A 16,352-nucleotide genomic window follows, 5' to 3' on the forward strand; every position below is an offset into this window, starting at 1 on the left:
CATTTTTAACTAATTACAGAAAACACTGTCTTATAAAGGAAAATAAGAGTTTGCTGCTGCTGCTGCTGCTGCTAAGTTGCTTCAGTCGTGTCCGACTCTGTGCAACCCCATAGATGGCAGGCCACCAGGCTCCCCCCTCCCTGGGATTCTCCAGGCAAGAATACTAGAGTGGGTTGCCATTTCCTTCTCCAATGCATGAAAGTGGAAAGTGAAAGTGAAGTTGCTCAGTCATGTCTGACTCTTAGCAACCCCACGGACTGCAGCCTACCAGGCTCCTCTGTCCATGGGATTTTCCAGGCAAGAGTACTAGAGTGGGGTGTCATTGCCTTCTCCGAAACAAGAATTTAAACCCTCTTAAAACCATAAGAAAGTGACTCCATTCAAATTCCATCTATCAATCATTTCTTTTAGAAAATGAAATACTATGCAATTGAAAATGTGAACACAACTTTGCTTCCAGTCCCAATGAGAAGTAAAGAAAATCAAGAGTGATCAACCTACTTCCTGTAGAGTTCCTGACAACGTTCTACTGTGGTATTACAGATGAGCTCTTCCATCCAGGTCTTCCACTGCTCAATTCGATGTTTCTGAAATATGGCCTTTGGATACTGCAGAGCAACAGTTGCGTAGTGATGAAGCTGCTCCAGACAGCCTCGCAGCACCGAGCGCCTCTGCTGCAGGAGGGCACCGACCTCCCCCTCTAGCTGCTCACACTGGCTAATTAAGTGGGCCTGGCCAGCATTCTGCAGAAAGGCTGTTGCTGGCACGTAGCTGGGAGGACCTTTTGGTAAAAGATAATTATCCATTACAGTGAAGCCATTTCAAATCAGCAGTCACTGAAAGAAGTACAAACCAGAACTCCACACATAAACACATTGACAACAAAACTCACATGCTCACATGTACATCTAACATACCAAGATCCATCTGTGTGCTTATCTCTTGAAGCAAACTGGCCAGCTGTGTCGCTTCCAAATTACTGAACGCAGCCTGATAGTGTGTTATCCACTGTTCAAATTCATTCAGCTTCACCTGGATTGCTTCCTGAACAGCTCTCTGCTGAGTCTGTAGTTGAGTGTGTTCAGAATACCTAGTGGAAGGAAACAATTTTAACTGACTGCTGGGAATTTTCATCACTCTAAAAGTACATTTTGCTTATACCTGGACTGCCTGGTAAGCTCCTTTTTAATCTCGAGGACACCACTCAAATGTCCTTTTCTCCTCTGGTTATCCTGACGCTATAGTCCCAATAACCACAGATACGCAGATGACACCACCCTTATGGCAGAAAGTGAAGAGGAAGTAAAAAGCCTCTTGATGAAAGTGAAAGAGGAGAGTGGAAAAGTTGGCTTAAAGCTCAACATTCAGAAAACGAAGATCATGACATCTGGTCCCATCACTTCATGGGAAATAAATGCGGAAACAGTGGCAGACTATTTTTGGGGGCTGCAAAATCACTGCAGCTGGTGACTGCAGCCATGAAATTAAAAGACGCTTACTCCTTCGAAGAAAAGTTATGACCAACCTAGATAGCATATTCAAAAGCTAAGGTCCATCTAGTCAAGGCTATGGTTTTTCCTGTGGTCATGTATGGATGTGAGAGTTGGACTGTGAAGAAGGCTGAGCGCTGAAGAATTGATGCTTTTGAACTGTGGTGTTGGAGAAGACTCTTGAGAGTCCCTTGGACTGCAAGGAGATCCAACCAGTCCATTCTGAAGGAGATCAGCCCTGGGATTTCTTTGGAAGGAATGATGCTAAAGCTGAAGCTCCAGTACTTTGGCCACCTTATGGGAAGAGTTGACTCATTGGAAAAGACTCTGATGCTGGGAGGGATTGGGGGCAGGAGGAGAAGGAGCCGACAGAGGATGAGATGGCTGGATGGCATCACTGACTCGAAGGACATGAGTCTGAGTGAACTCCGGGAGTTGGTGATGGACAGGGAGGCCTGGTGTTCTGCGATTCATGGGGTCGCAAAAAGTCGGACACAACTGAGTGACTGAACTGAACTGATAGTCCCCTAACTATACTCACAACATTTTAAACAAAATTCTATCACATTTACCAGAGTTATTTGAAGACCAGAAGACAGAGCTCTGTAATCTCAGCATCTCCTGCAGTGTCTGGCACTTGCACATTTAACTACCCTTCACTGAACCAGGACCCACTCTGTGCGAGGTTCACTCTCACTTAGATCAAAGCTCAAAAAAACTTGGGCCATGTGGACAAAATCCACCATACAAATGAATAAGGATTCAGACAAACTGCAGAGGAAAAAAACCAAACCCCAGGTTTTCTGAATTCAAGTTCATGGTTCTAACCACTATGTCCACCATCTCCCATGGTTCTAACCACTATGTCCACCGTCTCCCACAGTAACTCAAGCATCTAAATACAATGAAGCTGAAAATTTTAGTGAATTCTATTAATACTTCAAAAACTGCAGTTCTTGCAAGAGCTTTGATTATTCATGTGAGTTGCTGCAACAATTCTAATTCAAGGTGGTAATGTTCAAACAAATACAAAAGTTCTCCTTAATGGAATAAAGATAAATTAAGAGTTCAACACTTGTTTTAAACCTGTGTTGCAGAGTATGAGAAGGATGATCCACTCCTTCAGCTCCTTCTAGAAACTCAATTTCTTCCAGAAGTTTGCCCTGCAGTTTCTCCACATCTGTTAGTTGCTCTTGCAAGCTCAGGTATTCATCTAAGCTGCTATCCAGCTTGGGAAGTACAACCAGCATCTCATCTCTGTTTTTAAACCAGTTCACCTGTAAAAAGACATAATTAGGAAGATTCTTATAAGGCCAACTGTGAGGTATGAGGATGTATGCCGAAAGGATCATGTTAGAAGGAGGTTCTGCACATGCTATCATACTTAAATCTCAACAAAGCCAGTGTGGATCACCCGCATTTTTATAAAGATAACTAATGCAATCAATTCACATGGCCATAAATGAAGACTCAATTCCACAATACACAATAACATGCAGCTACCACCATGCCACACAAAACAAGATCAGCACCACTGGCTACCATGGAGGACAAGACTATCCAGTAAAAATCAAGGAGACAATCCAGTTAAAGAACATTTAAAATAGTTACTGGCAAACACATTCAGTCTACTAAAAGAGGCATAATATTTTTCAAATCATTAACCTACCTCCCATGCAGGAGTGTGACTGTGTCTTTTCATGTGAGCATTTCTTAGCAAACGATCACAGCAAACTGCCATACTTGGTTGCCATTTCAGTATTATTACAGTCTTACTGCCATTAAGTAAGACTGCCATTACAGTCTTACTTTTTTAATGGACCTATTAACCTTTTTCTTTTTTTGGTGGCACTACACAGCTTGCAGGATCTTAGCTCCCTGAGGAGGGCTGGAACCCAGGTCCTGGCAATGAAAGTACCAGGTCCTAACCACTGGACCACCAAGGAATTCCCTGGTCTTGTTAACTATTAACAAAAAAGGGAAAATGACTTATTATTACTGGCCTCACCTTAATTTCAGCTACTCTTGAAGAAAAAAGGCTGCGAGTGATCTCTCGTTCCATCTCTCTCTTGCTCTGCTTGCTCTCAGCCTGTTGGCCCCCTCCACCATAGACAGCACCAGCAAACCCAGCCTCGCCCCCAGCTGTCCAGTCCACCAGGGGGTCATATACAAAGGCCTCTAGCAGCGTCAGCAGAGTCTCCCTGCCACGCCGCATAATGTGTAGAACCTGTTTTCAGAAAACTTTTAATTAAGTTCTGCCACAAGCTTCCTCATTAAAATGTAGTTTTTCATTCCAAAGGACTTGTTAATTTAACAGGTACACTAAGAGGTGTAAGAGAAAACCACATACCTGCTCACATGAAAGCCTAAAAACACCTTCTACTCCAGTTACACCCAGTGCTGTTTCAATGTTCTGTGTCATTCGAAAAGGTACTTTCTCAGGAACTCTAAGGCTTTTACCTTGAAAAGACAAATCATTATATTTTTGTCCTTTCACGAAAATATATTCAACCCTTTATATGAAAAGTCCACTTTAATTTTACCTTTTTCAAAGCAAACATTGTAATCTATGTGAACAACCTCTCCAGTCGTCATATCTATGAGAACATTATCCAGATGTCTATCTCCAAGGCCAATTATGTATCCGACCATAGACATGACTGCAGTAGATCTGGCGTAAGACTAAAGAAGAGGGGGTGGGGGAGCAAGTTAGGCATTATTAGCAAATTTCCTTCCAACATGGTCTTGATTCTCTACAATTTACAAGCCTCCACAATCCTTCTCCCTTATTTCTAAATAAATAGCTGGCGCTCATCAGGGATGCCGCATGTGATCACAGACTGCAGCGAGCAGCAGCATCCAACACTGAGGTCCTTGTTGGTTCCACTTAATCATCAACAGAATGCAAGATTTAAAAAACAACTATTCTTCAGTCTCTCTAGTTTTTCCCTTTCTCAAGTTTTTATTCCACTTTTCATTTCATCCATAATCCCCTTCATTCTGCCTTCATACAGTCATGGCCATGCCTCATAAAAATAAATGTAACATAAGATTCAAATGCAGGTCTCAAACTACCGATTCTAGAGGGGCTGCAGGAAGAGGGTGAACAAGACAAGACAGGATGCAGGCAAAGAATAATACTGACGACAGCCCGGAACAAAACATACCTGTGTGACTCTCCACCACTCATCAGGGGTGGCACATGATGACCAAAGCTCTTTAGCAAGGAGATTTGGGGGCGTGGCCTCCATTAACTCTTCTAACACTGCCTTCATCACATGAAGGGGCCAATCCCGGCGGGACACATCCAGACTAAGCCCAACTGCTTTCAAAGCAGGACCAATTTTACTATAATAAAGTTCACTAGGACGGGGTACGATTCCAGGATTCTGAGGAGTTTGGTAGGAATCTTGGGCCTTTGAAAAAAATTTTAAGGCAAGATTAACTTTGCTTAAACAAGGATAAAGATTACCTTGAATATAAAGTAGTATTTTAAAAATTGGTTTTTCAGCAGCATTCTCCACCTAGCTAGGTAAATCTCACACATCAAATAGCCAATTCTTCTGGACTGCAATCTACGTATCTTTTTCTTAATTAGGTATTATCACTTTATTGAAAACTTGGTTTACTGTTATATTTTCTTGAGGTTCAATTCAAGCTCAACATCCAAGTTTCATTTCTTTATAACATATAATTCTGTTTAAAAAATTTATCATTCATTCATGTACATATTTCATTCACCAATATGACTTAATCATAATACAAAATTAACAACACATATTCAAGACAACCTTGGACAAACATTTAGATGACCCTTTCCTAATTCCAGAGATCTACCCTTCAGCAATTGTTCTACTGTCTCCTTTGTTCAAACTCTTGCTCCTTCCCATACCTATCCTACTTAGAATCATTTTATTTGTCTAGATGTTGGAACTTAAAATTGTGACTGTTTAATAAAGTTATGTTTATTCCTTAACTCTCATAAAGTTGAAAAAATGCTCAAGGGCAGTAAGCCTAGACTTATTTCACATGTAACAGAACAAACTAATACATATACTTGTTTATCAGCATTTAAATAAAAGTACGTATTTTAATTTGAATCAACCTTTTGCGCTTGCAAGGCAGCTTCCCGTTGTTGCCATCGTTTGTAAAGACCAAATAAGGGCGTGGCTCCATCCACCCACTGGATTAGGCCTGACCGAGTTCCCAGTGGTGTTACAGAATAGTGGCGAGCATGGAAACGAGGTGTTTCCTGGCGATTGATTGTTGCAAACATGGTATTTACAATAGACAGAAACTGCATTATTCTCTCATCCAGATGTAAATCCTCCAATCCTGTGGAAACAAAAGTAGTTAGGACAGATAACCAAATAGGGTGAAGTGCAATGGAATGGGACTGGAAACATACCACTTTTTTGTGTCCCTCTCAATTAGCAACAACAGTCAAGAACTGACAGTCAAAAGGGCATAATGACAGCATTAAAGAACATTCTATTCAGTCACAAGGTATCAGATACAGCATTATTAGCTGTATCTCAGTTGCCCAGCTTGTATAAATTCATAAGCAACAACAGAAAATCACACTGCACAGCTTCCAACAACTTCCATCAAAATACATGATACTCCAGGCTATTCATGACATACAGAAATTCACCTAAACAGCACACACACACACACAGCATGAAAACATTAATAATCAGATTAATGCTCTTTTAAATCCCACCTTTGAAAAGATAAGGATAGCTCTTCCCATCTGATCCTAGAAAGAGAAGTTTCTTTGGCTTGGTTTTAGTAGGTAAGATTGTGATGGTTCCACCAACACTGTGGATTGTGACGGTGTCCCTGGCTGAGACCTCTCCGGGAAGAGCAATTTCAGTGTTAGTCATGGCAGCCAGCCACGGGCTGATTTCTTCAAGACGCAAGATGTAACTTGCACGTTTCTGTGCTCTCTGTTGCAAACTCAGCATTATCTATATTTCAGATAGGAAAAGTTTACATAATCGTTACCACTCTTACTTTCCTCTACATTTAATCTGGCTTAAAGATAAACTTAAAATACAAACACCTCTTGTCTAGTTCATTTAATTTGCTGTTACATATTTGGGCCTTCCTGGGAAGGGAAACACTGATGTGCTGATATGCTCTCGGTGATTTCTACTTTGTTCAGACCTCTCCCAAATAAGCAATGAAATCACAGCAGATGATAAAACAATCACTGCTGTGATCACAAAATTCAAGACTTGTAGCAAACTAATTCCCCAATGTTAAGCTATGTCCAATCAACACCCAAACAGATCAATTTAGTCCTAGCAACAGAACAAAAGATATAGCGAGTTATTGGCAGGTAACTTAAAAGTGGCACACACCTTTAAGAAAGCCATCTGAAAATTTAGTAATAATTTAGAGCTCGGACTATTTGAAGTATGCAGAAAACACACAATTTTTCTAATAACTCACAGAAAGAGGATCATGTATAGCTGTATCCCTACTTAACTAACTCAATAATCTACACCAGAATTCATGAACTCTGGGCTCTGCTTTCACGTGAAAAATTTTAATCAGTCCTTAGCCACATTTGTTCATAAATGGAAAAAGGTAACTGGAAACACCTCAGTATTCACTGACAGGACAAAAGAAAAACTGTGGTACTGTTCAATACTCTATTCATGTTCAGCTGTATACAAAGTATGGGTGAATTATTTTAAAAAACAAAAGCAAAAACCTAACGCTGATGAATCATTTATGGAAGTGGTACAACACATATGTACACATAAAATATAGTCTCATTTATATGAGATTCAAAAACAGGAGAGGCTAAACTATACCATTTAGAAATGTATCCAAAAAACTATTTTCTTTAAGTAAATAAGGATTAATTCAAAATTCAGAGCACTGGTTGTGGAGAGGAAGATATAATTATGGAGGAACACAGTACTTCAAAAATTTTTCTCTATGACTTATTTCACACACACACACACATACACACAGAGGGTTTTGTTTTTTTTTTAATATTCCCTATGGGAGGAGTGCAAGAGAGGAAAGGATCAGGATTAGCAGATGCAAACTAGCATATACAGGATGGATAAACAAGGAACTACTATATAGCACAAGGAATTATACTCAATAACCAGTGATAAACCACAATGGAAAAGAATATGAAAACAAATATATATTAAAAAGTCACTCTGCTATACAGCTGAAGTTAATACAACATTGTAAATCAACTATATATCAATTTTTTAAAAGTGGGACTTCCTGGGAGGTCCAACTGTTAAAACTCCACTGCAGGGGGCACAGGCAGGAACCCTGATTGGGGAACTGAGATCCCACAAGCCAAGCAGTGTGGCCAAATTAAAAAAAAGTATTCTTCCCGTCTTCTCTGGGTTTCTTGGTTGATTTACTGAGAAGAACGCAAAGCAAGAAATTACTGCTGGAACATGAGGAAAACAAGTTTTGGCTAGGCCACACAAATAAACTTCATCCTTCACGTTAGTGCTCTTGTCTTGAGCTCCTAAAGCATTTCCTCTGAATGAAGCATTTCCTCTTGCTTCACATTTTCTCCTTAAAGTCAGGTGTACTTTGTCTCTACACTGTAGCTTTTAACAGTTTTTCATTAGTGAAGTAAGGAAATCAGTTAAGATCAATATAGGAATGGGACAGCGAAAGAAGGGATAAGAAAAAGATACAAGGTAATAAATAGGATCCCCCAACTAATGGTGCTATTGCTAAAACAGATGCAAACCAAATACAGAATTAAGTGGCTCAAATCATGAAAGATAAGGATTCTCAAATATTTAAACATACTAATCATTCTTCAAACAGCCTATGCAGAACTGCTGTCAAAAAAATTACTTATAAAAATTGATGCTGTTATATGTGAATATTTTGTCTGTTAGAAAACTGAATACCCCTCCATTAAGAAAAACTACATAGGTACAAGATTAAATTTGTTAATCTTTTATGAGAAGAATACAGCAGGCAGTCAAGCCCCTTCCCTGTCTAACACCTTACAGTATATTCTTCCGTGATGGGAACCCTCAGTAGATGCAACCCTAGGACACTCAACCTCAAATTCTCAAAAATGAAGAAAACACCTTTCTCTATATTCTTTATAGCAACTGAACACTGGCTGTATTCCATGGGCTTAGAAAGTCTTCTCTCTGTGTTCTAAGTAAAAAGAGACTGTTTAAGTTTTTTATCTCTCGGAATTTCCCATTTCAGTAGCATTCTTGAGATTTTTCTATACCTCTTTAAACGGAATCCAGCTGCTTCCAGGCTTTGCAGGGTTTGACGGTGTTTTCAGCTTTTCTAGAGCATTTTCAATTGCATCACCATAGTTATCCTGAAACCACTTTTCATGAGGTGTTTCTGCAGGGGCCGCTGTGATGCTCCTAACGTGCTCCAAAGCAAACACGATGGGCTTCATCAAAGCTGTGTGCTTCTCACGCATGATTGCAATTTTCTCTTCTCTGACCAGAAAGACATAAGAGTTATACAAACAGGGAATAATTTAAATTGTCAAGTATAAGTAAACAGCATAAAAGAATAATCAAAATACATTACTAAAATGTTTGCAAAGTAACTGGCCACAACAGCACTGTAAAAAATCCAGCATATAAAAGACACAGCTTCTCCTTTTAACAAATGGTGCTAGGAAAGCTGGATACCTGCTTACAAAAGAATGAAGCTGGAGAGTTACCTGATACTAACATGCAAAAAAACAGTCAAATGGATCAAAGACCTTAACATAAAAGCTAAGACTTCATTTAAAACTCTTAGAAGAAAACAAAAGAAAAAACAGATAAACTGGGTTACATCAAAACTAAAAACTTTTGTGCATTAAAAGACATCTTCATTCAAGAGTGAAAAATATACAAAATAGGAAAAAATATTTGCAAATCAATAAATTCTGATAAAGGGATTAAAATCCAGAACATTTAGAGAGCTCCTAAAATTCCAACAACAATAAAACAACCCAATTCAAAAATGGGCAAAAGATTCAAACAGACAAAGGAGACACAAATAGTCAATAAGCACATGAAAAGATACCATTCCACACCCATTAGGATGTCCCTATCAGTAAGACAGAAAACAATAAATGTTGGCGAGGATATGGAGAAACTGAAATCCTGGTGCACAGCTTACCAGTTCCTCTACAAGTTAAACAGAATTACCATAAGACACAGCAAATTCACTGGCTCACACACAAAATAATTAAAAGCAGGGATTTAGATACTTGTAAACCAATGCTGATAGAAGCATTGGTTACAAGAGCTAAAAGAAGAGTGCATGAATAAAATGTGATAAAGAAGCCCCCTGCCAATGCAGAAGACATGAGAGATGCAGGTTTGATCCGTGGGTCATTAAGATCCCCTGGAAGAGGGCATGGCAACCCATTCCAGTATTTTTGCCTGAAGAATCCCATGGACAGAAGAGCCTGATTGGCTACAGTCCACAGGTTTGCAAAGAATTGATCAGGACTGAAACAACTTAGTGTACACGCTCACATACCCACATCCATACAATGGAATGTGATTCAGCAATAAAAAGGAAGGAAATTCTGACACATGCTACAACATGGAATGAACCTTCAAAACATGGCAAGCGAAACAAACCAGATACAAAATGACAAATACTGTATGTTTCCAGTGACACAAGGTCCTCAGAATAGTTAAATTCATACAGATAGGAAGTAGACAAGTGGTGACCAGGGGCTGAGGTTAGGGGAGGATGGGGAAGTACTATTAAATGGGTACAGAGCTGCTGTTTGGGAGGATGGATAAGTTCTGGAATTGGACACAACACTGCAAATGTACTTGCTGCAACTGAATTGTACACTTAAAACTGCTTAAAATGGCAAACTTTATATGTATTTTACATTAATAAAAAGAGGCAGCTATGTTTTTGAAGTATAAGTTGATAAAAACATACTTGCGTAAGGTGTTGTTGTTCTGGACTCTCTTCACCTCGTCTTCCAACTGCTGAATTCGTCTCAGGACATACATGTGCTGCTGTAACAGAACTCCCAACCAGAGCTCATCCCAGAGAACAGTGACCCTGCGCAGCTCGGCCACCAGCATCTGAACCTGCACACATGGCACATCCAGACATGCTCGTCTGTAAGTCTACACAGCACAGCTCTGCTAACACGGCAAATCTCAAGTGAAATGTATGCACTTTTGTTCATTACCTAATTACAGAAACTCTATCAGTATAGGTTTATAAAACCAATTTTGATTATTTCAAAAGCCTTGCTCCTTAACTATAATTTCCATAACAACTTGGGGGTTTTGTTTTTAGGTGGGTTTTTCTGGGAGGAGAGGGGAGTGGTTGTAATAAAAACTAATTTTAAAACACACGAGCTGTTCTGTACCTGTAACACCATAGTTGGGTTTGCCGAGGACAGCTTATCAACGATTTTGCTGTAGCAGTCCTGCATCATGGCTTGGTCCTCATTCAGCCCACTTTTAGGCTCATCCTTATTGCTATCTTGAGAAGCAGGAGGACTTCCTCCCTCACATTCAGAAACCAGCAGTTCTTCTCCTTGAATATTGCCAAGTAAAGTTGGAATTGCAGAGGAAAATTTATTTCCTATAATGAAATGGGAGAAAGGTATACATTGGCTGTTTCTCTCATGTGCATACATTGAGTTAGGGAATACATCTCTAATGTATTTGATTCCAGAGCACTTATTTTAACTCATCTTGCACGTGTACACTAAGTTGACCAAGGATCACGGATATTACACCTTTTTACAAGTTGAGCTTCATACTTATTATTATAAGCTAATAAAAGATAAATGGGGGGAATGATAATAGATGAGTCTCAACAAATAAAGTGTTTGCCTAGCCAGAGTTCAGAACTTGGTTTCAATCCTTATCTGCCAGTTAATTCAGCTCAGTGAACTGAGAGTGACTCAGTTTCTCCAAGCCCTGGCGAGTTATTTTGAGACTGAAGATATAGTGTAAAGCACACATCTTACTGTCAGACATGGTAGCTACTCACTCAATAAATGGTATTACCATTGGTACTATTATTATTGTTGTTGGAAAAAAAAATCACAAACTCTTATCAACTAAGAACATAAAGCTCAAAAAATTTTACCTAATAAACAGTGTTTGCAAACTAATTTAAAGTAGCAGTATTTTAACCTTCCTTACCTGAAGCCTGTGACTCACTACTAAGCGATATGGTGCCCACTATTGCAGGATACAGTATGAGATGCGGGGAATCCTGAGCCACACGGCAGAGGAGGTTACAAATACTCTGGCGCACATACACTTCAGGGTGGTTTAAGCGTGAGAAAAGCTGTGGAATAATTCCTTCAGGATAAGAAGAAAAATACTTTAAAGTTATTTAAAAAAACAGTCAACATGGTGGAGGCAAAAGGATAAAACTGGATATATGTCAGCCATTAGTTCTAGGAGCCTCAAATTTCTCCCTGGGATAACAGAGAACCATATACACAATAGCTCTTGATTTGCAGGTTTAGTAAGGGTGAGTAAGTAAAGTCGCTCAGTCATATCCGACTCTTTGTGACTCTGTGGACTGCAGCCTACCAGTCTCCTCTGTCCATGGGATTCTCCAGGCAAGGATACTGGAGTGGATTGCCATTTCCTTCTCCAGGGATCTTCCTGCCCCAGGGATCGAACCCAGGTCTCCCGCAATGCAGGCAGATGCTTTACCATCTGAGCCACTAGGGAAGTCTTAGTAAGGGTACAGAGCTATGATCAAAATCCTGATTCAAAACTTTATACAGAAATATATTTTCTGTGAATGCCTGTAAAAGAAGGCAGACATAGACAATTTTTTCAAAGGGATATGAAATTTTTTGAAACATTCTTATCACTCTCTCCAAAATTCCTTTTGTATATTAAAAGCTTTTTGCCTCTCACCCTTCCATTTCTCTGAAAGGTGGGAGGAAAGCGGTGTAACAAGCAGTCCACAGTGTCGTCTGAACTAATTTAGCTATTTCATAACACATTCCAACAGTAAACATATAGGAACTTTTTTTTTGGCCACACCATGAAGCACGTGGGATCTCAGTTCCCCAACCAGGAATCTAACCCACACCCCCTGTAGTGAAAGTATAGAGTCTCAACCACTGGACTGCCAGGGAAATCCAAGGAACTATTATGTTTCAACTGTCTTACTACATTCTACCCAGAAGTACTTTTCCCTGAAACATTTTATTCAGATCATCACCTCTCCATGGCGCAGTAGGTGTTGTTTCCAAGCCATGTTCCAGATACTGCCGAAGCTCCCCAGCGTGCTTCACCAGCAATCTGAGCAACCGCAACGTGGCCATCACGATCACGTCATCCGTGCTCTGCTCCACTCTGTGACTTAAATGGAGCCGAGGGTCATCTTCATCTAAAGGAACCTAAGGATGAGAGACAAGAGGAAAAGATTAAACAATTCCGAATACTGCTTTCATCTGCTAGAAAAGAAATTTCAAATAAACTTTCATAACAGAATACTGTGCTACCTACCTGCCCAGCATTGAGTTTAAGGAAAGTAAAATACGCGCTACAGGACAGTTTATACAGGCTGAAGATTCTATCCACGACTTTCCTCCACACTTTAATAACTCCTTCTGTGGCACTTTCATCAAGTTCTGAAAGCCATGGGCAACTTGATATTAGCTGACGCCAGATAACATCAACCATGTCATCTTCCTCATTGTCTTCACTTTCTGTGATCTGAAGTGTTATATCTTCATCCTAAAGAAAAACAGGGCAAAAAATTGCTATTTGGGGACACAAATTTTAAAAAGGAGAAAGGTACATGATTTCCCTAATACATGCAAGCATTTTCTCATTTATGAAAGATCAAAATACTCCACTCGTAGTGCTATACATGCTAAATAAATGTTACTATGCTTCTCTTTAAGATATATTTACTAATGTAGCTAAAGAAGGATACAGGCATTTAGCAAAGATTGAAGATTCTGATTTGGGGAATTTAAATGCTTCAGTTACAATATAATTACCTGACCCTCTCTCTACAGTACTGCACACGTACCTAACACCAGCTTTGGCAGACACTGATATGTGCCAAAGTCTAGAACAAGAAGTCAACAGTTTTAGCTCAGCAAATAAAATTCACATGTCTAAAGTCTACAACTAAATTAGACATAACATTTTAGAACTAATAGAATTTTGAGACAGAAGGGAATAAATCATACAGACTATCTAGTTGGCTGGTTTTCAGCTATGGCTGTATATTAAAGTATCACCTAGTAAACTTACATAGACCCTCCTATGCCCAACACATACACAAACATTCCATTCAGAATATGTGGGGTAGTGCTTAGACATGGGCATATTTTAAAAAGCTTCTAAGCTAGTGATAAGAACCTAACATCGGATTAGAAGAGCAGTGAAAAGAGAAATCTATTTTACATAAAAAGAACTTCACCTTTTTAAACAGAACCCTAAGGAAATGACTTGATTTCTCAAGAAATCACATTCTTCTTAGAAAAATATTTTAACTCACTTTCATCTTATGAAAGTTTCATCTGAAATATTTAATCAGGTGTATGCTATTTAGAACACTATTTCCCCCAAGATACTGTATCAGATTTTTCTTGCCTGAATCCCCGCTGGGCGACACACAGCCTGACCAAGAATACCATATATTCTCTCTTTTTCTTCTTCGGTTATGGTGTCTGGGAGCAGATTCTGAACTTCAGATTTTTCTCTAGGCAACAGACGAACACCTTCTCCCTGACTATAAAAATAAAACAAATCATCAGTATTTCAGCTACCAAAGCTTTGCCATGTCAGTAGACATTCTAAATCTCTATTTTGCAATGCATTAAATAAATTACACATTTTAACATACATACCTGGCATTGTCAACCACCTTTCTGCCCCACCTGTAAGCCCAACTAGCCAATGCGGCCCAAGATTTGGCTACTTCAGGTGCCTGTACTGAAGATAGATGATACAGCTGTCCCAAGATAAAGTCAGGTTCCCCAACTCCAATATGTACTGCCATGATGGGGAAAAAAAAATAACAATGTCACATTCACAAATTTCTAACACCATTTTCATTTACATTTTAGGAATTTGCTGCTGCTGCTGCTGCTAAGTCGCTTCAGTCGTGTCCGACTCTGTGCGACCCCATAGACGGCAGCCCAGAAGGCTCCCCTGTCCCTGGGATTCTCCAGGCAAGAACACTGGAATGGGTTGCCATTTCCTTCTCCAATGTATGAAAGTGAAAAGCGAAAGTGAAGTCGCTCAGTCGTGTCCAACTCTTAGCGACCCCATGGACTACAGCCCACCAGGCTCCTCTGTCCATGGGATTTTCCAGGCAAGAGTACTGGAGTGGAGTGCCATTGCCTTCTTGGGAATTTGCTATCGGCCAGTAAGTCCTATAACATTATAATGGTACATAATTTGATAAAGCACACATTTGCATTATGCTTTTCTGAAAGGCTAATATGTTGAAATCAATCACTCAGCTTCTCAAGTAAGCCTGTAAAACACATCAATGTTTTTCAGGACACTGAACTTTACAAACAGTTCAGGTGTCAGATATGTAATAGAGTGTCTTGTATTTTGGATATGACGACTGGCCATTTCCTCACAATTAGATTCAGCTTAAAAATTCTGGCAAAAATAATATGTGACAAGTAGACAATTTCATTCAGTGAGAGATTCATGAAGTAATATTTTTATCCCCAATTTAGAAATGAAGAAATCTCCTGCAATAGTGCCACTTGCCAATATGAAGATTTATAATGATAACAAGCTATATGCCTTACAAATAAAGACACCTATAGTACATAGATTAGTCTAAGTAACTACAGTTCTAGGATTCACAACATCAAAATGAACAACATGAACAAAATTCTAATGTTTTAGCATAACGTTTAGCTATCTCTCAATCTGTAAAACCTGGATAATGGTCCCTACCATAACAGGCACTCAAACTCTGAATGAATTAACTACTCTATTTGCCGAGTACCTTTCTGTAAGTAACATTAGTGTCAGGATGTGAAACTTGAACCTTTCTGTAGTTTTTGTGCTTCACCAGTCAACAGGATCAGAGGCCACTGTTCTGTATCTGTGTTAAGTTCTTCCCAGTATGAGGAAGAATTTTAAATATCACAGGTAGGACCTTTCTGCCAGCAAAAACATCTAAGTCCATAAAAGCACCATGAACTGGAGAGTTGGGAAGTATGACCTGGGAGGTTTGAGTTCAGTGACTTCCACGTGTCAGATACTAAAGAAATGTGCTTGAGTCACTTCTGGGCAATATAATATACTAAATTTTCACAGAGACAGTTTTTGTGGCAAATTATAATCAGCCTATAACCCATCTGCCAATGCAGGACACACAAAAGACACAGGTTCAATCTCTGGTTTGGGAAGATCCCCTGGAGTAAGAAATGGCAACCCACTAAAGTATTCGTGCGTGAGAAATCCCATGGACAGAGAAGCCAGGTGGGTTACAGTTCATGGGGTCACAAAGAGTCAGACACAACTGACCATACACAACATTGTAAACTTTAAAACAGGGAAAATAACTTCTAAAATCAACATTTAAAGCTATTAAAACAAATTCTACCTGTAGATTCACTCTCTATCCGAGGATACTCTTCCTCCATCGTATTAACAGATGGTAGTTCAATTAGAGTGAGTATATTTTTAGACAAAGTAGAAAGACCCATGAAGTTCTGCTGCTGCTGAGCTCTGTAAACCTGTTTCAGCTGCCCTGAGATTTCTTTCCATTCTGCCTGGATCCATTTAGCCAATGTCAAAATTGACTTGGCAACAGCATGCTCAGCTTTGGCAGACTTGCAGAAAGAGATGGCGCAGGAACTCAACATCTCCATTGCATGTGTTGACTGGC

General features: G+C 39.5%; 1 protein-coding gene across 3 annotated transcripts in view; it reads right to left on the reverse strand.

Moving 5' to 3' along the window:
* The window catches only part of SMG1 (SMG1 nonsense mediated mRNA decay associated PI3K related kinase), a 99,578-nt gene that overhangs the window by 23,486 nt on the left and 59,740 nt on the right, over positions 1 to 16,352 (reverse strand). For all 3 annotated transcript variants that reach the window (XM_027961508.2, XM_015104100.3, XM_042239789.1), the window contains 18 exons: positions 16,068 to 16,352; positions 14,341 to 14,485; positions 14,084 to 14,222; positions 12,983 to 13,213; positions 12,696 to 12,873; positions 11,651 to 11,812; positions 10,864 to 11,081; positions 10,422 to 10,576; positions 8,737 to 8,959; positions 6,214 to 6,460; positions 5,596 to 5,825; positions 4,658 to 4,906; positions 4,034 to 4,172; positions 3,841 to 3,950; positions 3,499 to 3,717; positions 2,577 to 2,767; positions 918 to 1,090; positions 502 to 781 (listed from right to left, as the gene is read on the reverse strand). In XM_027961508.2, the coding sequence (XP_027817309.1) occupies positions 502 to 781; positions 918 to 1,090; positions 2,577 to 2,767; positions 3,499 to 3,717; positions 3,841 to 3,950; positions 4,034 to 4,172; positions 4,658 to 4,906; positions 5,596 to 5,825; positions 6,214 to 6,460; positions 8,737 to 8,959; positions 10,422 to 10,576; positions 10,864 to 11,081; positions 11,651 to 11,812; positions 12,696 to 12,873; positions 12,983 to 13,213; positions 14,084 to 14,222; positions 14,341 to 14,485; positions 16,068 to 16,352 (3,574 nt within the window). The remainder of the gene's footprint in view (positions 1 to 501; positions 782 to 917; positions 1,091 to 2,576; positions 2,768 to 3,498; positions 3,718 to 3,840; positions 3,951 to 4,033; positions 4,173 to 4,657; positions 4,907 to 5,595; positions 5,826 to 6,213; positions 6,461 to 8,736; positions 8,960 to 10,421; positions 10,577 to 10,863; positions 11,082 to 11,650; positions 11,813 to 12,695; positions 12,874 to 12,982; positions 13,214 to 14,083; positions 14,223 to 14,340; positions 14,486 to 16,067) is intronic.

This window comes from Ovis aries, chromosome 24, assembly GCF_016772045.2.
Source record: "Ovis aries strain OAR_USU_Benz2616 breed Rambouillet chromosome 24, ARS-UI_Ramb_v3.0, whole genome shotgun sequence".
Taxonomy (NCBI): Eukaryota; Metazoa; Chordata; class Mammalia; order Artiodactyla; family Bovidae; genus Ovis; species Ovis aries.